Source organism: Chenopodium quinoa, unplaced genomic scaffold, assembly GCF_001683475.1.
Source record: "Chenopodium quinoa cultivar QQ74 unplaced genomic scaffold, ASM168347v1, whole genome shotgun sequence".
Lineage (NCBI taxonomy): Eukaryota > Viridiplantae > Streptophyta > Magnoliopsida > Caryophyllales > Amaranthaceae > Chenopodium > Chenopodium quinoa.
The window spans coordinates 2,704,017-2,727,470 of NW_018744593.1; the positions used below are offsets into that span (position 1 = coordinate 2,704,017).

General features: G+C 35.2%; 1 protein-coding gene across 4 annotated transcripts; it reads right to left on the bottom strand.

Annotated features, from left to right (window-relative positions):
• Nucleotides 1–3,474: 3,474 nt before the first annotated feature.
• Nucleotides 3,475–15,678, bottom strand: LOC110699658 (probable sugar phosphate/phosphate translocator At1g06470). 4 transcript variants are annotated; one of them, XR_002506959.1, is made up of 14 exons: nucleotides 15,090–15,678; nucleotides 13,588–13,757; nucleotides 11,604–11,689; nucleotides 11,419–11,468; nucleotides 10,331–10,398; nucleotides 9,927–10,027; nucleotides 9,697–9,709; nucleotides 9,188–9,372; nucleotides 8,996–9,082; nucleotides 7,175–7,269; nucleotides 6,270–6,409; nucleotides 5,638–5,734; nucleotides 5,429–5,529; nucleotides 3,475–3,957 (listed from the first exon to the last, which is right to left on the bottom strand). XR_002506959.1 is itself a non-coding variant. In XM_021877177.1 (12 exons), the coding sequence occupies exons 1-11, from the start codon at nucleotides 15,494–15,496 to the stop codon at nucleotides 6,289–6,291; spliced, it is 1,383 nt and encodes a 460-aa protein (XP_021732869.1). In that variant the 5' UTR covers nucleotides 15,497–15,677; the 3' UTR covers nucleotides 3,475–3,957; nucleotides 6,270–6,288. The 4 variants fall into 4 exon arrangements, 2 of the variants coding, with proteins under 2 accessions (XP_021732869.1, XP_021732870.1); XR_002506958.1 differs by having other exon boundaries at nucleotides 5,429–5,734; XM_021877177.1 differs by lacking the exons at nucleotides 5,429–5,529; nucleotides 5,638–5,734 and having other exon boundaries at nucleotides 15,090–15,677.
• Nucleotides 15,679–23,454: the final 7,776 nt, after the last annotated feature.

A 23,454-nucleotide genomic window follows, 5' to 3' on the forward strand; every position in this document is an offset into this window, starting at 1 on the left:
AACTTAAAGTGTTTATTCAATCGTACTCTCTAATGTTAACCTAATGTTAATAATTGTGTTAACTATTAATTACCCGGAGAGAAACTTCAAGCCCAAATCGGGTTAGACTTATATAAAGGGATTAACATTAAGTATTTTTTCCAAATTTTCTCATCTACTTTTTCTTCATTCTTCAAAAAGCAACCATTGATATGTCAAAATCTCGGCGTACTTCTTTTCTTATTTCTCATCCGATTATTATTACTTTCTATTTTTCTTACAATTACTAACGTCAGAGGGTACGGATGATTAAACAACTTAACTTGGAGGGCACAACTTATAATTTTGAAAAAGTATGAGCACACTTTAGAAACTCAACAACCACAAGGGCATAGCTTAGAAAAAACCTTTTTTATTATTATTTTTTTTTAAAGCATATAGGTGGTTGGGTGAATGAAATCAAGAATGCAAATGGTATAAACTGGGTTAGACTTGTGCGATGCACGATTTTTTCAAAATTTAACAATTTAGCATAAGAGAAGATCAAACAAATCTAATAATGATTGATATTAGCCTTGTGAATCATTAAAAAAAAAAAAAGAAAAAAATAAATCCAATAAATTACAACAAAATAAAAAGAGATTTGAAAGCAAAAGGAAAAACAACACATTTTTTGTGTGGCTGGCAACAACATTTGTCGGGGTTACTTATTCAGGAGTTACTCGGACAGAGGTTACTCGGTTGGTCAGGAGTTACCCTTGAATAAATAACCCCGGCCGTACGGTGTGGCCAGCCGCATATAAAAATTTGTGAAGAAAAAAAAGTAGATTCGAATAAGAATAGAATAAATTTAAGCTATAATAGATGTAAAATTTCCTTTCAAAAAAAAAAAGATGTAAAATTTCATTGCACCACAACAATATGGTTGAATATATACTTGAATTTAGTTTTATTATTATTATTATTATTATTATTATTATTATTATTATTATTATTATTATTATTATTATTTGTATTTTTTTATATTCCAAATTTAAAGAGAAATTCAATGTACCGTATTACTCCACAATTTATAGTTAAGAGTCAATTTTAGCCTTCTTATAAAAAAAATCTGTTAACTATTACTAAAACAGAACATGCTTACATCATTTTGGGCACATGTCAAGCTATTATTAAAAAAAATTCCGTCAAAACAATATATGATGTCAGGTTAATATATATATATATATATATATATATATATATATATATATATATGTATATATATTGTTTTATTGTTCTATTTAGGTTATTTTTTGGAAGAACATTATATAGTTTTATTGGAAATAACAGGCATCTAAAATGTAATATAATGTAAAGACTGTAAAACTATGACTTTAAGGATTTTCAATACAACTAATCTACAGTATAAATAAAATAAAATAAAATAAAAAAAATTCTCAATTTAGTTTTCATAATTTTTTCCTAATTATTTCATTTAATTTAAATTTTCTTCTACACATTGCATTTGTTTATTCCACATGAGTTCCCTTATTATATCACAAATTAATTTAGGAAAAAAAATTATTATTACCGTGCATTGCACGGGCACTAATCTAGCTAGGAAAAAAAATAAAGGACGTTTAGGCATGAAAAGAAAGAAGGAGAAGTTGACACGTGTATAACTTGGGAGAAATGATGATTTCAGCGGCTGTTATTTTAGTAATGGTTATATATTTCATTAAAAAAATTGCTCAAAAAAACAAAACTTCACTAAAAAAAAAGATAATTTCTGTCTCTAAGTGTTCTTCTTAATTTGACCGGACAAATTTGTTAAACACATCTTTCACTACTCCATATCTATTCTATTAACTATTACTAAAATAAAACGTTACTGACATCATCATTGTCCACCGTCATAATATTTTTTTTTTCACGCCTAAATGCAAGGATGATGTCATTTTTTTTTGTTGTTTTTTTTTGTGTGTGTGTGGAGCTACCATATTTAACAATTTTGAAATTTGAATATTAGAAACTTCTACATTACAACTATAACCTATCAATTTATCCTTAAAAAAATGAAACAATTGTAAATAGCACACTAATAAATGGACTCCTAAATTGAAATATGTATTAGGCAACATTGAACAGGTATTATATCATAATTTTGATGAAAATATAAAATTTTAAAATTACAAATATTTTTGTACAAGGTGCATAATTCTTATTTATATTTATCCTTTTTTAAAAAAACAAAATGTACAAATAACAAAAATAGATTTTATATAAATCGTACATCGCACGGGTTCTAACTTAGTTAAAATAAATAATTATATACTTGTATGTCAACTACATTAATTAGTTAAAGTATTTAACGTAGTACCCAATGTTTCATATCAAATCTCTTCTATAATATTAACCTTGTGGCTCTCCTAACACAAACAAAAATAAAATAAAATAAAAACTAAGTTTATATGAAACATTGGGTACCACTCTAAATAAAATAAAAACTTTAGGGAGTATTTTATAGCAATTGTATACTTCATTTATGGTACATTTGGAAATTATTTTAAAGATTCCTTCAAAGTTCAAACTATCTCGTATTTAGGGGTAATGTGAGGAGTGAAAAGTTAGTGTCTCGACATAATTAAAGAAATACTTGTATAACAATGGACTTTTTGTAAGAAACTATCTAATAAAACCTAAATTTTGTGAGAAACTCCTTAATAATAATAAAAAATAAAAAATAATAAAAAAAATAATAAAGAAAAAAAAGGTTGTAAGAAACTACCCAATAAAAGGTAAAATGTTGTAAGATACTACCTTTGACCGAATTTCCATTGTTGACTTAATTTTACGATGTTGATCCACCTTAAAACAACCACTGAAACCACCGTGAGGGTTGGTTTTCATGGTGGTAAGGTTATTTTCGGGGTGGTTGGAGGATATTCCGAGTTGGTGAGGGTAATTAGTGCTTCGGGATGGTGGTTTTTGGGGTTAGAGGTGGTGGGTTTGGGGTTGAAAGGTGGTTTAGGTGTGGTGGAGGCGATTTCAAGTAAGTTGTGATAGTTTTGGGAATGAAAGCGGTGGTTTCGAGAGTGTTTTGAGGTCGATCAACGGTGGATGGAAATCCGGTATAGGTAATATTTTACAACATTTTACCATTTCTTAGGTAGTTTTTTACAACATTTTTTTTATTAGGTAATTTCTCACAAAATCTAGGTTTTGTTAGGTAGTTTTTAACAAAAAAGTCCTATAACAATTGATAATTAATTGACTGGCTTAGGAAAAACTTGGGCAATAAAATTAACGAGTACTACAATTTTGACAAACTAAATAAGTAATGATCTGGAGCAACTAAAAAAGGTTCAATGCCCCTTTTATTCACATTTTCTATCATCTAATTTTCAAATTTTAACATGTTTTTTCCTTGGTGACAAAATTGAATAAATGAGTACAGTAATTAATTTTAAAAAATTTTGTGTGCATTGCGTGCATATGGAGTAGTATAGTATATGCAAACAGATTAACTTAATATGTATGTCTTGATGATAATCCGCAGTGATTTGTTGAAAAAATGCTTTACAATTTATCCAAAATTGAGTACTACAATGTTTTGCAATGAACAAAATTGGCAATCACACACATGTACAGAAGTTTGCTAATAACACCTTCAGCCTAATTGGAGAAAGCAGTAAAATTTCATGTCTTCAGTAATACATGTACAATCTAGTATAACGGTACAAAAATGATACAGCAAGCAGCCTGACGGTGTATAATACGAACAGAGGCAGCCGCTTTTAGCTGGGAGGGTTCATGTATGGTATGCCCATGTATCACCTGAACTGTGTCTGCCATCAAAACCTGCAGCTTTGGCAGCGATCCAACAAGAAGTTTGAAGACAAATTACGTTGTGTACATACAGTTTGCCTGGAGAAGATGTTTGATGCACTTTTTACAAGTTGATTTTAAGCTGAATGTGTCCCCATTGAGGGAGCCCTGCAAAATAAGGCAAAGCTTTAGTAGATTTACCAAAAAAAAAAAAAAAAAGGGAAATGCAAACCAGAACTTCTAAACAAACTTTAAAAATCAATTCCCACCTTCTGATTCTATCAATGTTGTGGAGATAATTGAATATTGAGGTAAAACAAAGTTTGGAAACTTTACTTCAATTTGTTGTAGTGCCCCTTTGTGTAAAGAATATATTTTCCCAACTCACTTTTAACTAGAAAAAGAAATTGAATTCTATAAATTCAATGATGTGAAGGTGCACTAAGCATTGAGTCAATAACCTATAGATCCAGACCATCAAGCAAACATGCATGTAATGGGCAAAAACGCAGGGATTTTGACCAGGAGGTGCCAAAATAAGCAAACTTTAAGTTGAAAAACTCTTGGAGAGAGTGATAGCTGAGTCTAACATAGGTGCACATCAATGTGGTCTTGGCCTAATGGCAAAGACGACTGGCCTGTGTAAGTCACAGGTTTGAATTACTTCTACCCTTTGTTATTTGTAATGTCCTTGTAGCTCAATCGGACCAAAATAAATACTACGTAAACAAATAATAGGTGAAATGGAAAGAAAGGAAATTTTTTAACTCAATCAAAAGCTGTTCACGCAGTTCCTCAAGGATTGATGCAAAATTTTAACTGGAAGAAGTATTTTTGATGCATGTACAAGGAAGCAACTCCTTTGAAAAAATACTTTTTCGGGCATTTGGCTACAGATGCTGAGACTTGTTGCATTTATCCATGGGGATCTACCAGCAGAATATGTTCTTAGATTGTTGAACAGTAAAATTGGACATAGCGTCACATGATGAACAGAAATTTAAGGTATATAAGGCATGGACACAAATTGTGTAAGTTATGCAATATGGTGTAGAAAGAAACATCAATAGTTCAGAAGGTAGACCTATTAATTGTGGGCTGGATCTTCTGACAGGACACGGATTATACTAATATTAACCCAATAAAAAACTTGCTCCCTCGCTCTGTCCCTTTTAATTTTCAATTTAACTTTCCCTACCAAACTTCTATCCTGATATTGATAACTATATGAATTACAGAGTAGTAAAAAGAAAAAAGGATTTTGTAAAAGTATGTTCAACCATGAAGCAAACAATATAATTGTCGCATCACCAAGCACTATATCATGCATTAACAGTGTAGAAATTAATTTTTTTTTAAAAAAAAAAGGTTAGTTTGTCTCCCCAAGAAATGGAATGAAGAAGCATGATTATATGGAATCTAGTGTCACAGTGGGTGACATGAACATGAAAATTTGGTTCTCGGATAATTCTTGGATAACCTTACCTAGCTAGGACAAAAGGGTACGTATTTTCTGATGTTATTGACAGACCTAAGTTTTTTTTTTTTTTTTTTTTTTTTTTTTTTCTTTTTTTCTTTTTTTCCCAACGCATATGATAAGAGGAATGGGGGTATAAAACTAAGTATAGACCCTACATACCTTAACAAACTATGCCTCTGAATAAAGGTTTCTTCATTGATGATGCCAAGGTATTGGTTTATATAGAAGGTAGTCAATTATGTGTGGTTCAGGTAATTGAACTTCACAATCACAGGAGTTAAAATGTTAGTTGATCCTCCCTAGTACACAAAAAAAATATATTATATAAATTAAATTAATGGGAAAAAAAGTTTAATAGCTCCACTCACACATGATTACAGGAACAACTTCCAACTGTCCAAATGTCAAACCTCTTTCTGTGAGCCCACAGAACTGGTGATGCGAATAGTCATGCAAGCTAATATACTACATATTAGGAAATTTATCAATCAAGGTACAATCAGTTTTTCAAAAAGAAAAGGAGATATGCAAGAAATCAACTTGCCAAACAACGGACAGGTAGATCAATGGAACACGATAGCAGATAATATGAGTCCCTTTCCCTCTCTTTTAATATCCCTACAGCAACTTATGAGATAAAAAGAGACAACTCCCCTGAAATAAGATTCCACTACCGCAAGCAATGCTTACATTAAATAAAGCTGCATATAAATTGCCAACTCATTGACCGATCAGGATGCCCATTTCAGAAATCTACTTTTACTAATGTAATTCACACTTATCCAGCTATCCCAAGTGTAACTGGAGTAAGATACTTTCCCAATCAGAAGTTCTACACAAAGCAATGATTGAGTAAAATAAGGGGGGAAATCAAGGGAAAAAGTCAGCAATACTGTAACTTCCAAATTCCAATAAAGTAACTCAGTCAAGTTCCCTTGTGGGAGTGGGGGTCATTAAAGAATGAACTATGAAGTTCTTCTGCATTGATGCAAATTCGTACCTCATAGAATCAAAAGGTTTCAAATGCCATCATGATGATCATCGGACTCTTCAAGAATGACATACTTTGCAGGGATATTAGTCGCTCCTAACTGCTCCCCGGCATTTTCATGGACTTCACCTTTCTGATGCTTCTGATATCTAACCCACAAACAAAAAAAAAAAAAAAAAAAAAAAAGGTAAGAGCAGAAGCTAAGCATGAAAAAGATAAAAAATTTACCTTATTTTTTGTTATATCTCAATTGAAATTCTTTTCACTACTTTTTATTTATTTTTATTTTATTTTTTTATTATTATTACAGTTATCAGCAACATATTACTGCGTATAGTTTTACTGGATATTTTCACCACTAGTTTGAGACATGAAGCATAGACATTAGAAGTACAGTATGGTAATAGTAAATAATGGTGGTATGTAGTTGTAATGGACTGGTTTTCTAGCTTAATATTTCAGATTTGACAATGCAAGTAAATAAAGATTAAAGCTTGAATATTGATTGAAATTGGCAAGGGGGTTACAAAGATAGGTTAATAGCTATCTAGAATGATTCTAGAGTAAGTTTTTGTCTCATGTGCACAGGTGGCATCTTTGGTTCATTGCCAATTTTCCCTTATCATGTACTACGTGTGATGGCTACTAACATACTAAGTTACCCGTAATACCCTCCCCTAAGTCAGTTCCTTACAGTAGTCTGTAGTCAACTTGTGGTACTCCAGGACTTCAACAATAAAATTAGATTCAAAAGCAAACAGCAAACATAAAGTTCTCGATGTCTGTAAATTGGTGGATAAAGATCAGAAAAATTTGTTTCAGGTGATAAAAGCACATTGAAAATCATTTTTATGACGTAACCTAAAATCGTAAGCTACATCACAACAAAGAAGGTCATATTGGCTTGTACTTACTTGTACCAATTAAATAAACCGACACCAATCATGATTATCAGAAGACCGATCCCTTTCAACCAAGTAAAGTCATCATGGAAGTAAAAGACAGCAACCTGAAAGCAGTAAATAGGAGTTCAGTAACAGCCATCAGATCTTTGAGAATAAATTTTCAAGTTGATTAACTTTCAGGGGAAAAAAAAAAGGATAATCACTGGTAAAATTTTAAATGCAAAAACAAAAAAGGTCATTCATATCATCAATTAACAGCCCAAACAGACGCGGAAAGCACGAATATCATCTGAAGTTAGGACAATCTTAAATCTTAGCTGAGTTAGCTCTCACCTGGTCTTCATCTATATTTCATGATCAAGCAGTGACAATGGAGATATTCTTCAAAATGACAATCTCAAATCACTCACGACAATTATACACATATCTTGCAGGTAGATCAAATAATTTGACGCTGTTTCCTTATCATATTTTTTACAAAAAAAAAAAAAAATAATAATTAAAAAAAAAAAAAAAAGTTTAACTCATTCCTGAGATTATTTAATCTTTTTCTTTTCTTTTAAGCCAAAGAAAAGTGGGATCTTTCCTCTTCAGATGATTTTTACTAGGTACCCTGCCACTGCAAATCTTTTGAAGTTGACTTTCTTGGTTTACCCTTTAGTTAGCATAAACTGGAAAGGACTCCAGAGTCCAGACAAGAGAAGGATTTAAAAATTTTGGGCCGACAAGATGTGTCACTAGTAAGCACTAATAAGATAATAATCAACATTTCAGTTCAAAACGAATGGCACAGAGCTTATATTTCCTGTTATCATAAAAGCCAACTTAATATATAATTCAATACAATTCAAACTGGAAAGGACTCCAGTAAATAAAAGAATTTAAAATTTTTGGGCCAACAAGGCGTGTCACACTATCAAGCAATTTATCGTTTGTTTTTTTAGGATGAGGCTAACTTCCTCTATAGTTGAATGTTTAGAATTAGTGGGAGAATGATTTTCTTGGACAAACATTTTCAGATTCAGCATATTATAAATTTCAATACAATTTTTTGGGTTTTTCCACAACACCGGGAACATACACTTCTATGAGTATCTCAGTACATAGGAGACAAGACTGAGATTATTTCAGCCACGTCTCATATAGCAATATAGCATTACAATAAACATTTCAACTTCATCTTCACAAGTCCATGAAATGAAACTAAATCAAATTAGGCAAGAAAACATATTTTTAGTCAAACCTGCAAAGATAGATTATGTTCCTTTTATCAACTATCCTAGATTACTTGTCAAGTTGTCATATCTAAAAATCATGACCGACAATAAGACTAGGAATTTTTGGAACAGAGCATGCATACTACAAATGCCATAGCATCAATTGCCTGAAAGTTTACCAACATCTTAAGTAAATATTTACTCTTGTTTTACTTACTTTTTGGCAAGCAAATTAAGATATTAGACTCGGTAAACAGACAAATTAATTGAAATAATTTTACCACGCTAAAAAAAAGTATTAAGTTATTATGGTTTAAAACTTTAATTTTTATAGCTTAATCTGTTTGTTTACCTTTTCTAATCACTTCTTCAAATAGCGTGCCAAAAAAGAGTGTTGCAAGTATTTAAAAAAAAAAAAAAGAGGAATATTAAGCTTCTACAAGTGCATGTAGGAAATGCTATCTATGACAAGTATATGGAAAACTGAAAGCAGACAACCAATAGAATCACAAAAGGCCAGTGAACACAAAAACAGCACATAGAATAACAGATATAATTATGACACAATTACATTTTCACAACTAATGGGAAAGTTTTCTGGAAGTGTTCATACAATTATGGTAACGGCCTCCTTAACAATACCCGCTACTGTGACTGTCATGGCACTAGTTACTGAGATCAGAACATACTCTGTCAGTACCTGGAAAAAAAAAAAAAAAAAAAAAAAAAAAAGACATCAGAAGGAACTTAAGTCTGACTCGCTTATGTGACCACCGGAAAATTAAAAGTACTTTGTATAAGTTACCATAAAGAAGGCCAAGGTACCGCCAAAAAGCATGAGCAAACAACTTCTTGTGATATGGCAGGAGCTGTTAAAATATTCATTCTGTGGGAACTCATGCCAAGGGTCCAACAAAAGTGACATCAAACCAGTCGCCAGTGCCATTATAGGGGTCACATAGCTCATGAAGGTAAGTGGATTCTTTAAACCTGAGGGGAAAAAAATTCAAATTTTAGCAGTTGGCCACAAGGCTTTTAAGCAAGTAGATTAAGTTTAGAAAGTCACTTCATGATGGCATTAAGGCGTACAAAAGAGGCTAACCTCCACTATTCCCCCAACCATCCCCCCCACCCAAAAAAAAAAAAAAAAAAAATCTAGTGTCTTGCAGCAGTCTAGTTAAAGAGAGTACATAATTAATTAGTCATTATTTCCAAGATGAATTATAATAGTATTTTGGTAAGAGACTATGGCCACAACATTGTCATAAATTGCTTATGTTCATAATGGATTAGCAAACAAAACACGGTACTCACCATAGGATTCTTTCTTCAGCGCAGTTTTTTGTTAACAGCAAATACAACCACAATGCAAATCAACCGGCCATGGCAAAAAGAAAGTTAGGATTGAAACAACAAAACCAAAATCAAAATTGTCAAACTACAGCAGCAAGCAGCCTTAAGAAATCATCTATCATGACCATTGAGCTTACTAATCTCAACAACTAAGCATAATATTGGAAAATTGAGCATGGAAGTAGCAATACCTGGAGCAGAATCTGTGTCATACACCAGCGAAATCCAGACATAACAGCAGCAAGCATAACAAAGATAAATCCCCAAAACTCAAATTCTGTTTCCTTTGCAACTGCAAGTAAAAGAAAATATGAATATGTCAAAAGTAATTCCATTAGCCACTGTATTAGCAATAACATCAAGCACTGCTAACTGCTGTTTTGCAGCTACTGTTAACCCGATAAACAGGCACAGCCACAGACAAATACAGATCGTCATAGCCTTTTTGCTTTGCAGAAATAAGGTTACAAAATTCAATGCATTAGACCCAACCTAGGGTCCCTAGTGTTATTTTCAGCTCTTCTACTTTTATAAGACCTTGTTTACATCCATGGCCATGAAAAGATTGAGGAAAAAAAAAAAAAGTTGAACATACCCGTCAAAAGAATTCCAAATGAGATGACTAGAATGATTCCAAAAAGTTTAAGACTTGGAGACTCCAACCTAAATCAACCAAGATACATTAGAAAATTTATATCAAGAACCAAGAATGTCAAATTCAAGCGGCAAGAATAAGCATATGAATGTCATAACATATTTGATACTTAGTTATAGTAGGAATGGAGATTAATATTGATATACCTGAGTACTAACAAAAGTACATCCCCTATCTACGAAAAGAGGTAGCTATCTTTTTGTTTTTTGTAGCTATCTAAATTTGTAAAAATACCCAAAAAAAAAAAATGAAAGCTAAAAATGGATTTTGTCCTATCATAGCATTACTGAAACTTAATTTATATTAAAAAAAATATCAATATCACCTCATCTTGCCTTAGAGGATTTTAAAAAAGGCTCTGTGCATTGGCAAAAAGGGTTAAAGGGGTGTTTTGCTTGGGAAAGTAAGAACAAATTAGAAATTAATGAAAGTTCTTGCTGAAGCTTACTGGTAGAAACCATGAAGCTGTTAACCCTATAGTAGATAGATTGGAATTGAATGTTGACCATCCAATGTTAGATGATTTTACTAATCCTAAAATCTTGTATATTCACAGCTCACTCTTCTTTTCTTCCTGGATACAAAAGCGCACTCTAAGATTTTCACCCCATGCTACTACTAATACGAATGACACATCAACAACAACCAATTGGCAGGAAATTCTAGTACAATTATGTTGAAACGGTAACAAGAAAAATTCTTATTTTCAAATTTAAAAATAAAATTTGAATACCTCAATTTGGAAGAGGAAAAGGTAATGCATAGAGATGAAAGTTAACTTGATTGTCAGCCTCTACAGTGTTATCTATACTCTCTAGCTTTATGCGAATAGTGCAACTATACGACTAGACATGAATAAAAAGCAAACTTTTTTAATTCACCATTTAATAATTTTCAAATTTTTTTTAGACGATTAAAAAAAAAGGGGAATAAATCCATCGTAGAACTTAAGAATATGCAAAGACATAATCAGAAAAGAAGTAAGACGATTTGGAGGGGAGAAGGAAGATATGACAAGGTTTGCCTACCTGAAAGCAAAAGCAAAGACAAGAAGAAATATCGGAGAAGCGGATTTACACTGCAAAATACAGGAAAAATTCGAACAATTACAATTTTACAAAGAAGATATGCTCATCAGATTTAAAGAAGGAGCTAGAAAATGGAAGCATAAACCATACTGAACAAACATAAATTTCAAGTATAATGGACGAACCATAGTGGCAAATGTAACAGAGATGAAAACAAGTGATGCATTGCTCAGATTGATATCCAATGCCGTTGCAAGAGCTGTAGGGAAAACTGTAAAAGGCAGAGACCATCTGTATTGTTAGGTATCAGATAAGTCAAAGCTATATTGCTAACAGTCTAACAGTAACAGAAACTTTTACTACAAAAAAATTTAAATAATGACATTAAGTCATCCATCCATCTGCTAGCTATAGAAAGAGACTACAGCACACAACATGCCCCTACAGTTCCAAATAAAATAATCAGTGTAGATTATCCATATATTTTTTTGTTTGGGGGGGGGGGGGGGTAGGAGGTGAATTGGAGGGATACAGCGAGGTTTAGAGGGAAACTTGGTAACATCTTGCTAACTCATTTTAAGGTACAAACCCAATCCCCGACCCCCACCCTCACACCCTCTACTAGCATACAATAAGAGCTATGTACATCATATGCTATTAGAGGCTAAACACAATCTAATTTCAAATCTAGAGTATTTTTTATTACTACGCTGTGAACTTCTTACTCCATTAACAGGCCAAGTAAGCAAACAAAGCAATGATGTGCGCAAAATCCAAGATAAGTAATGGTGTCGGCATAAGCCAAGACAAGCAATGCCATGTCATAGACAAGATACTTACAGCTATTGTGCAAGTGGCCAGTCCAGTCCTTTCCCTAGGATCTTTAAGGTAGTAATTTCTGAAGTAAAGGATTGTAGCATTAAGTCATGCCCTTACAGTTCCAAATAAAATAATCTGTGTAGATTATCCATATTTTTTGGGGGGGGAAGGTGAATTGGAGGAATACAGCGGGGTTTAGAGGAAAAACTTGGTAAAATCTTGCTAACTCATTTTTAGGTACAAACCCAATCCCCAACCCCCACCCTCACCCTCACCCCCACCCCAACCCCAACCCCCACCCCCCTCCCCCCCCCCAAAAAAAAAAAAAAAGAAAAGAAAAAGAAGAAAAGCATTCCTCTCAATCCACATAATTTTTCCCCATCAGTCTTCCTCCTTCACGATACAACATGGCGCTAAGTACAAAGCTTCAATTGGCCAAATAGTTTCAACCCATCTTTGGTCTCTTTCAGTCACCTTAAACCACATTTTTCACAGGCCAGTCGAATAAAGGAACAACAATACATGTAAATGAAGATCAATTTCAAAACCTTGGTATTCCCCACAGAAAGTGAAATCTTATGGAAGGTAATATTCACGAAGCCCCAATAAAAAAAGAAAACAAAAAAAAAAAATAAAAAATAAAAATCTTAGACCAAAGTCCTTCAAACCTAAAAATCACAAAACACCATTTAATTGTCGCATTGGGGTCCAACACCAACACATGTGGGATACACTTAAATATGCGTCGAAAACCATGTCTGGTTTTGATTTTTTGATATTTTGAGACACTAGGACACAAATGCCACAAGGGCACAAGGAAACTAAAAACAAGATGAATCTAGCAAGATCCTACATGGTTATTGTTTTGAAAATATATATTTCATTAAAGTAAAAGAATTCATTTGCAACGGAATATCTCAAGATTCCAAATGAGATAAATTTTATTAAAAAAAAAAGGAGTCGAGTGATCTTTTGAATAAATAATCACAATCCTTTTTTGTGAAAGTTATGATTTATGTGCCCCACTTTTAGATTGGCATTTTATCATGTCAATTTTGCATTTGTACCATGTCCATATCGATCTTGTGTAACCTAGCTTAAACCTATAAGATAACAATTGATAACTTTAGCCATAGCCAAAGGAGCTATTGTCTGAGAGCTTCAAAGGGCTATGATTTAAGAATAAGCATAATAAAATTATTGTCTTCAATCACTAAATCTTAAGGGATAATATCTAACTAGTTTTAATAAGATGTCCAACATTTAATGTCATAAGAGAACATAATTGAATCGAATTGGAAACCAAATAAACTTTGTAGAATATAAACCAAAGTAATTAAACTGGCATACCTTTAGAAAAATAATCCCTCCATGTCATGCGTACACCTTTATGAAATCTTTCATACCAAATGTAAGTAATAGCTCTAGATAAAACAGCTTGCATAGCAAAGTGAAATGTGTTCATCAACAAGGGAGCTGGGAACTTCCCCATATGATCCCCTAATAGAGATTTATTATACCTAGGCACAACAAATTTACAAGTATTAGGATGTTAATCGCTTTGGCAAGGAACAAAAGATGATTTCAATATATTTAAAACAAGAAAAAGAGAGGGGGAGAAAAAGCATCCTAACTAACTACAAATAATGCTATCCGACAACTACACTAATATACCAGAAGTGAATTCCCTATTTGCCTTGGATATCAAGGGTAAATCTTTATCTTACACAATACGCTTCACAATACGCTTCACAAATAGAAGCTTAGAACATCCAATTTTGCTACTGACTTCTCAACACAACTTGTATACATATTTCTTCTTAGGAAAAACAAGGCTATTTTACAAGACGGTCTGTGTATACCTATCCATAAGCATAATATCACTAAAACAGCATACTCCCAAACCAATCATATTAAACCATATTCTCTATAAGTTATTAAAGTTTAATACTTTCTACAAAAAACTAAACACCCGTTAAAACATGATAAATTTGGTAGAACGGTAATTTAGTGCTTTTAGATTAATAATTAATGACCAACTTAATGTAAGGATTTGAACTAAGAGTATATATGAAGTACATAATGACTAGCATAATCTTTTTATCCCCTTCAATCCCTCAAAGAAAAGCCTTCCAATAACAAGATACAGGATGGAATGTGGAACCATTAAGTTCTCAATTCTGAGTCTCTGACACATTTGTATAGTTTGTCCTAGTCCTAAGATGGTTGCTTAAATCATCATAAGATGCAACATTATTGTTGTGCCAAATATCATGACAATTTTTAAATCACCGTATATAACACCATTGTTTCTCTTCAATCTCCAATTTTCAAAGTTGACCCATTTGTTCCTCACTACAAAGCATAAATAAGCATGTCCATCCAGTACCAAAATGGTACCATAGAATAATGCAAATAGACAAAACCAACTTGCGAAGCATCTTATGACGCTACACTATCAAGAACAAACACTCATACATATAGACCAAACTCCAATTTCCTCAATACACTATTTCAAACTCTTAGCAGTTACAATCGTGCTTTTGCCAAGCAAAAAACACCCAAAATAATAGAGTTTTAAAGTAAAAATGTTACATAAAAATTGGCACGGCATACATATTCAGTTGTCAACATAAATTAGATTGTCGAATTGGCTTGCCGACAATTTACACAATACACATTGAGTTTATACCAAATCCTTACCATCCCAAGCACTCGATTAATCAAGTAATAAAAAATAGGTCCTAATTCAGAATCAAACTCAATCCATAACTCACAATTCCAATACAAAAGCATATTTCTTAAAAGTAGGAATAGCTAAACTCGAAATTAGAGCAAGAAGATTGACTTACAGTGTCAAAAACAAGCTAAAAGTGTACCAAACACAGATAAAGAACAAAGTCTTGAGCACATTAGCAGGTGAGATTTCAGTCTTGGAATCCGAATCCTGAATACTCCGATTCCCATTCCCTTCGTTTTCAACATTAAAAGGAACATAACTCTCATTCCCATTCCCATTCCTATCATCTCTCTCCAAATCACCAGGTTTGTCCATTCCAATTCCTGGCTGATCAAATGGCAGTTCAAATTCGTCGTCGTCGTTGTCGTTATCGTTGTCGCTATCGCCTTCGCCTCGTCGTAGATGATGAGTTTGTCGGAGCTGGTTGAAATCGCACCAGCCAGAAAACGAAGGCTCACGACTGAGAGAAGGGCGGGTTAACAGCTCATTGTGCTCTAATGGCGACTCAGTGGGTATCATCTCCTTCCATTAGAGCTCCAATTACAGAGGCATGATCTTCGACGAATTTGCAGATCGATGAGAGAGAGAGAGAAAGAGGGGGTGGGCGGGAGGAGATCGGATCTACGAGAAGGAAGGTGGGGATTTTGCTTTGTGGAATGTCAAAGACTCAATTGTCAAAATGGGTTCAAACGTTGTCGTCGTTTGGTGTGGGTTTGTTGGAAGGTAGAGGTGATCAATTAGTCAATTACGGTCCGGTCCACTAACCTGGCCTCATCCAGCTCGAGAAAAGGATGGGTTTGGATAAGCTAAAAAACACTTTTTAGTTACCAGGGTGGGTCGCGCTAGATCAAGCAAACAAGTCGTTCGGGTCAGGTCAATTTCGGTCAGCAAATATTCGGGTCGGGTCGGGTCAATTCGGGTTTTGGGTCAACACTTCAGGTTAAGTTCGGGTCCGGTCAGTTCGGGTCGGGTCAGTTTGGGTCGGGCCAATTTTTAGGATCAATTTTCAAATCAATTTCGGGTAAGCTCAATTTCTGGTCGAGTCAATTCGGGTAGGGTGCATTCGAGTCGGGTCAGTTCAGGTCGGGTCAAGTTTGGGTCGAGTCACCAAAATAAATTCAATTAAAAAAATAGTTGGAAAATAAAGTAAAATCGTTAAGAAAATAAAAAAAATCGCGAGTACCTATTACTTAGGAAAGAAAGAAGCCCTAAAATAAGTAATTCACCATTTCACCCTATTCACTTCAGGAATTGGGTCACTTCGGGTCGGGTCGATTAGGGTCAATCAATTCAGGTTTACATCAGATCTAGTCACTTCGGGTTGGGTCAAGTTCGGGTTTTGGGTCAATTTCGGGTCAGGTCATTTCAGGAATCGGGTCACGTTCGGGTCAACTCCATTCGGGTTGGGTTGGGTAAGTTCGGGTTCGGGTCATTTTCGGGTCAATGGTGTCGGGTCAACTTTTGGGTCATGGGCCGAGTCATTCGTGTCGAGTTAGGATTGCCAGGTCTAGCTCGCGCGTCATAGCAGCCACATCCGTGGAGCTTTTTTGGTTTAGATTTATGGAGTATGTTACTTCTTTAGTTGTTGCCATCATAACACTACACGAAACCAACAAATTGGCAACGGTTCAAACCCCCCCAAAGGCAACGGTTTTGAACCGTTGAGTATTTGAGGGTTGCCAAATTCCAAAAAAATTGGCAACGGTTCAAAATCGTTGCCAACTCAAGCAATTGGCAACGGTTAACCGTTGCCATTGACCATGCCGCATTTATTTTTTGTTTTTAAAAGTAATTGGCAACGGTTAACCGTTGCCAATTGCTTGAGTTGGCAACGGTTAACCGTTGCCAAAGCCAATGGCGCGCTTTTTTTTTTATTATTTTAAAACATTGGCAACGGTTAACCGTTGCCAATGACCTGTATTGTTTTTTTTTTGGCTGCACTAATATTGACCTGTTTTTTGTTTTTTTTTTGCTGCACTAATATTGACCTGTTTTTTTTTTTTTTTGCTGCAATATTATTATTATTATTTTTATTAATAATAATTATTATTATTATATTAATAATAATAATATTATTATTATTATTATTAATAATTATTATTATTATTATTATATTAATAATAATAATTATTAATATTATAATATTAATAATAATAATAATAATAATAATAATTATTATTATTATTATATATGATAATAGTAACAATAATTAGTAACATTAATAACAAAACATAAATAATTAATAATAACAATCGCAAGAGATGATATAATAAATTAGAAAAATGTTTCATGTATAGTACATAATTAATAAGCTAAGGCTAGGATTGATGAAGAGATTATATAGTACAAAAATGTATGACGATATTTACAAATTAAATGTGATGTAGGTCACCAACATCTCCCGAATTACATGGAGTTCCTCGCTCGTGTATGGAAGTCCCGTTTGCCCCTTGCAAAACTTAGAATACACAAAACGTGAGTTATTAGAAGTGAAATAATAATAATTGGGGTTAGTTATAGGTGACTAATGCTTGAGATTACAAGAAAAGAGCAAGTAAGAGGTTTTGGGACGCAATTTCAACCAAAATGGCTCAAGTAAGGCCATTTTGGCTACTAGGATGCCTATTTTCTATATTTCTTGTCTATTGAACTCATAACTAGTTAAAACATGTCATTATCACTTAGTTATAGGTGACTAATGCTTGAGATTACAAGAAAAGAGCAAGTAAGAGGTTTTGGGACGCAATTTTAACCAAAATGGCTCAAGTAAGGCCATTTTGGCTACTAGGATGCCTATTTTCTATATTTCCTGTCTATTAAACTCATAACTAGTTAAAACATGTCATTATCACTTAGTTATAGGTGACCAATGCTTGAGATTACAAGAAAAGAGCAAGTAACACTAGTAGAAAAAAAGAATTAGGCAACCCCCCTATGGCAACGGTTCATGAAAACCGTTGCCAACTTGCTGTGAGCGCCATTTTAAAAAAAAAAAAAATGGTTTTATTTGGCAACGGTTAACCGTTGCCAATTGATAAATTTTTTTAAAAATAAAATAAAAAAATTAAAAGGGGTAGATTGGCAATTTAAAAAAAAAAAATTCGGGTTTTTGAATACAAACAGCAAGCTGTGCACTAACGTTCTTCTTTCACCTCCAAAAACGCGCACCTTCCTCTCCCCAAACCATTCCTCCATTGAATTGAAGCTTCCATTGAAGGGTTTTGTTCTTCTGCCTCCCTCAAGCACGCACTCCCCTGTTCTTCTGCCTCCCTCAAGCACGCACTCCCCTGTTCTTCTGCCTCCCTCAAGCACGCACTCCCCTGTTCTTCTGCTTTCACCCCTACAAGCACGCACGCACTCAGGTCTTCTCTTCTGCCTCCCTCCATATATAGCAGCTCCTCCATTATTGAAGTATATGTAGCAGCTCCTCCATTGTTATAGCGCTCCTCATTGCTAGGTAAGTCGTAATAGCGCTCCTCCATTGTTATGGTTTTGAAGAATTGGTCTTTAAATTAGTTAATATTGACAATGCAAGTTGCTTGTAATTGTTAGGGTTTGTCAAGAATTGGTCTTTTGTGTTAGCATGAATTGGGTCTGTGATGTTGGAACTTGAATAGAGTTATTTATAGTTAGAAGTTCCTTGGTATTGAAAAGATGATATACCCTTGTATCTTATTACTATAATTTGACAGATGTTTGTGATGATACCGTGTCTGTCAAACTGGCTTCGAATGAATTGAATGAAATTTTAGCAATGCACCAACTGCCCTCAACCTTGTTGCTGCTTTCATTGCTGAATTTCAGCCAAAGACATGGATAGAAAACAGTTGTTATTGTATTTAGTACAAGCTACATTTACCTATATTTCTAAATTGTTATGAGAACTTTATTTATCATCACTAATAAAGTTGAGAATTTTATTTTGTTTATAGGATAATTTAGTCCTTTTTATTTAAGAGAACAAAGTTGAGAGTTTAGGGTTTAGGGTTTAGGGTTTAGAGTTTAGGGTTTAGGGTTAAGGGTTTAGGGTTTAGGGTTAAGGGTTAAGGGTTTAGGGTTTAGGGTTTAGGGTTTAGGGTTTAGGGTTTGAATACGCTTTTCTTTATGAGTTGCTTCTCACTATATATATGCGTGTTTCAGGCTAAGAAATGGGTGTCAAGGGCTTCTAGGGTAAGATCATCAGTTTGGAGAGTGGGCGGAAAACATCCTGGTATGGTATCTTACTTTGACTGTCCTTGTTCTTGCATTGCTCACTAACATCATTCTTATCTTTTCCCTAAATCTGGTTTTCTATTTGTGTTCTATATAGGTTACACTGAACAAGATTATCAGGAATTTTTGGGCGAAGCATAGACCTTGGCATTGACCTTCTATTTGAGAGTGTTGAGCCTTTATAGGTACTCAGGTATATATATATATAACTTTATGTGCTTTAAATAAGTTCTTGGTTGCACAATTTTGTGGAGATGGTGTGTGATATAACTTTGGTGCATCTTCTATCATGATGTGTGATTAAAGTGGTGGTTTTTAACTGATTGCATGTATCATCATATGCCTAGATACCCGTTCAAGGCTTTCTCATTAGGAGAAAGTCTTGAATAGTCCCCGGTTAGGACTGTTCTTGAACGTTTACTCTCACTTAGGTGGTGAATGTATGTCAGTTTTTCGATTTTAAGGAACATCTTGGCTTAGCATTTCCTCGATCACCATGTTCTCTGGGTACATATGTGGGTAAGTAATTACCTACGTCGTGTACTTGGAGAACTGGGGGAAATGCTGCCGGATTTTCCTTAAAATTGGAAATCTGATATACATTCACTAGTGAGAGTAAACGTTCAAGGATGGGTTAGGTTGGAGTGATAAGGACCCTTTGGAAGCATATATGCATTTTTGTATCTATATGAATGTTATATGCATGTTGTGTGTTTGAATTTGATTTGTATATATAATAGATGTAGCAATTATACATTATTCGTAATATGTTGCCATGCCTTAGAGACAATTTACTTAATGGAGAGGGATCGTGGATGGATGTATGGTAGACGTGATACATTGGAATTCTTTAATGGGGTTCAAGAGTTCTGCGAGACGGCTTCATCTTATCAGCGCAGAATGGGTTTCGAGTGCCTTTATTGTCCTTGTGTTGATTGTAATAATATGAAGGTGGTCAATAGTGTTGATATCATTAGAGATCATGTAGTTTGTCGTGGGTTTAGGGTTAAATATCATGTGTGGATTTGGCATGGTGAAGAAGGAGAGTACAGTGGGGATGTTATTGGGTATGATGTGCATGATGATAGAAGAAATGATATCCGTGGGGACGAGGAATACAAGAATGATGAACATATTGATGATGATGGTGCTGAGGAGGGATTTGAGGATGATCCCGTGGACGAGGTTGAGGATGAAGGTGTGGATGAGATGATGCGTGGTTTTGAAGGTGACGTGTTTGAGTCATTATCGGAGGCTTCTAAAAAGCCTTTGTATCCTGGGTGCAAAAAATACTCCAAACTATCAGCCGTGCTAACTCTTTTTAACATTAAGTCGAAGCATGGGTGGACGGACAATAGTTTTACTTCCTTGTTGAGCGTGTTAAGTGAGATGTTGCCAGATGGGAATGAAATTCCTAAGTCTTACTATTACGCTAAGAAGCTCATGTGTCCATTTGGTTTGGAGTATAAGAAGATACATGCATGTCCTAATGATTGTATTCTTTACCGAAATGAATATGAAAAATTGGAGGAGTGTCCAAGATGCAAGAAGTCGCGCTACAAGCGCAAGAGTTGCAACGCTGGTACGAAGGGACCTCCTGCTAAGGTGTTGTGGTATCTTCCCATAATTCCTAGGTTTAAGCGTTTGTTCTCTTTACCAAAAGACGCTAAAAACTTGAGGTGGCATGCAGAGGGAAGAAAGAAAAACAGAATGCTGAAGCACCCAGCCGACTCCCCGCAATGGAAGAACCTTGATATGAAGTTTGGGGAATTTGGTGATGAAGTCAGAAATTTAAGGCTTGGTTTGTGCACGGACGGGATGAATCCATTTGGCACTCTTAGTACCCAGCACAGCACATGGCCGGTACTTTTAGTGATCTACAATTTGCCTCCTTGGTTGTGCATGAAACGGAAATATGTAATGCTTTCACTCTTGATATCGGGGCCAAGGCAACCTGGAAATGACATTGATGTGTATCTTGCGCCATTGGTTGATGATTTGAGAAAGATGTGGGACGAAGGGGTTTCCGTGTTTGATGCTCATAAGAATGAGATGTTCACATTGCGTGCAGCTCTTATGTGGACCGTTAATGATTTTCCTGCATATGGCAACTTGTCTGGGTATAAGAATAAAGGGAAGAAGGCATGTCCCATTTGTATTGATGATACGCCAAGCAGACGCCTTGATCATTCTTTCAAAGAGGTGTATTTGAGGACAAGAAGGTTGCTCAGGCGCGATCACCCGTACCGTCGGCAGAAAAAGGCTTTCGATGGGACGGTGGAGGAGGGGACTGCTCCTAGGCCACTGACTGGTGAGGAGGTTTACGCTCGGGTCAAGGGTGTACGAACAGTATTTGGGAAATATGAAAAAGCGGCGGAATCAGTTGCTCTCTTTAAAAAAGAATCAATCTTTTGGTTGCTCCCGTACTGGAAAGAACATGACGTTAGGCACTGTCTTGATGTAATGCATATAGAGAAGAATGTGTGTGACGCTCTTGTGGGAGCGCTTATGAATATTCAAAACAAGACAAAGGACGGAAAGGGTGCACGTTTAGATTTGGAAAAGATGGGGGTGCGTCCAGAATTGTGGGTTCAGCAAAGGGTTAGTAAGGGAAAGGAACAGGAAAAGGAAAAAGAAATGGGTTCGAAAAAGGGAAAGGGGAAGAGCAAGGGAAAGGGAAAGGCCGCGGATGCGTCGAAGAAGAAAAATGTGGGAAAAGCCAAAGAGGGGAAGGCCTATTTACCTTCGGCTTGCTACACATTGTCAAGGGTAGAAAAGCGGAGTTTTTTTGAAAGTCTGTATGGCATTAAGGTTCCATCAGGGTACGCATCTAACATGAAAAGATTTGTATCCTTAAATGGAGAATTGAAGCTGACAAGTATGAAATCCCATGATTGTCATGTTCTGATGCAAGTTTTTCTACCAATTGCAATACGTGGTATTTTGCCAAAGCACGTGAGGGAAGCTATTACAAGCCTCTGTTCGTTTTTCAATAAAATATGTAGCAAAGTGTTTGATCCTTGTACCCTTGATGCTTTACAGGCGGATGTGGTTGTGACTTTGTGCAAATTTGAGATGTACTTCCCGCCCTCGTTTTTCGACATAATGGTGCATTTGATTCTTCATTTGGTGCGTGAGATTAAGTTGTGCGGTCCAGTGTTCTTGAGGTGGTGCTATCCTTTTGAAAGACACATGGGTACATTGCAAGATAAAGTTAGAAATCGGGCTCACCCGGAAGGAAGTATGATTCAAGGGACCGTGGCCGAGGAGATTGGTAATTTTGTGGCCGACTATATAGCCGTTGCTGAACCTATTGGTATTCCTACTTCTCGACATGAAGGTAGACTTGATGGTCATGGCACAATCGGGTCGAAACGAATGTCACCTGATCGAGAGAAGTTCTTACAAGCACACCTATATGTGTTGCACCATGTTGCAGATGTTCACCCATATTTAGACGAGCACATGGCTAGTTTGCGTGATGATTTTTCGTCGAAAGGTGAAAGGGCACTGACGCAGTTTCACAATAAGAAGTTTGTAAGTTGGTTTCGTGATCGAGTGATGGGTGGAATGGATGAGAGTGTCACAGCTACAGTAAGGTGGCTTGCTTATGGTCCTACGGATGATGTTCGCTCATTTGAGGGATATGACATAAATGGGTACACATTTTGGACTGAGCGTCAAGATTTGAAATCGTCCTCGACCCAAAACAGTGGTGTAACGGTTGTGGCATCGTCAAGGGAGTTTGCAAGTGCTAAGGATAAATCACCCGTTGATGCAGAGTTGTCATACTACGGTCGAATTCAAGAAATATGGGAGCTTGATTATTGTGACTTCACGATTGCTCTTTTCCGGTGTAAGTGGGTTGATAATATCAGGCGTAACGTCAAATTTGATGACTTTACTCTTGTAGATCTTGGCAACCTGAATGATAGTGCGGAACCGTTCATCCTTGCATCTCAAGCTAAGCAGATGTTTTACGTATCTGACCCTGCCGACTCAAAATGGTCTATTGTGCTAGCCGGCAAAAGAAGAACCCTTGGCGTTGGAGATGTCGAGGATGAGGAAGAATATGATGCCTTTGATGACTCGGCACCTTTCACCGTTCCTAGACCTGCTGTGCCAAATGAGATAGACGACCAAGCCAATTATGCTAGATCCGACCAAGCCAATTATGCTAGATCCGACCACGATGAAGGAATATTAAATTGAGGTATTGTATATTTTCTGTTAGTTTGAATTTCAGGCATAGAAAGAATAAAAAA

What these genes read in the sequence shown, in the direction of transcription:
- LOC110699658 (XM_021877177.1), bottom strand. Translation starts at nt 15,496, where the DNA reads ATGATACCCACTGAGTCGCCATTAGAGCACAATGAGCTGTTAACCCGC. An exon ending in GAGGGATTATTTTTCTAAAG is followed by an intron (nt 11,690 to 13,587) that starts GTATGCCAGTTT and finishes TGCCTTTTACAG; the next exon opens with TTTTCCCTACAGCTCTTGCA. An exon ending in GTACCTTGGCCTTCTTTATG is followed by an intron (nt 9,083 to 9,187) that starts GTAACTTATACA and finishes TTTTTTTTCCAG; the next exon opens with GTACTGACAGAGTATGTTCT.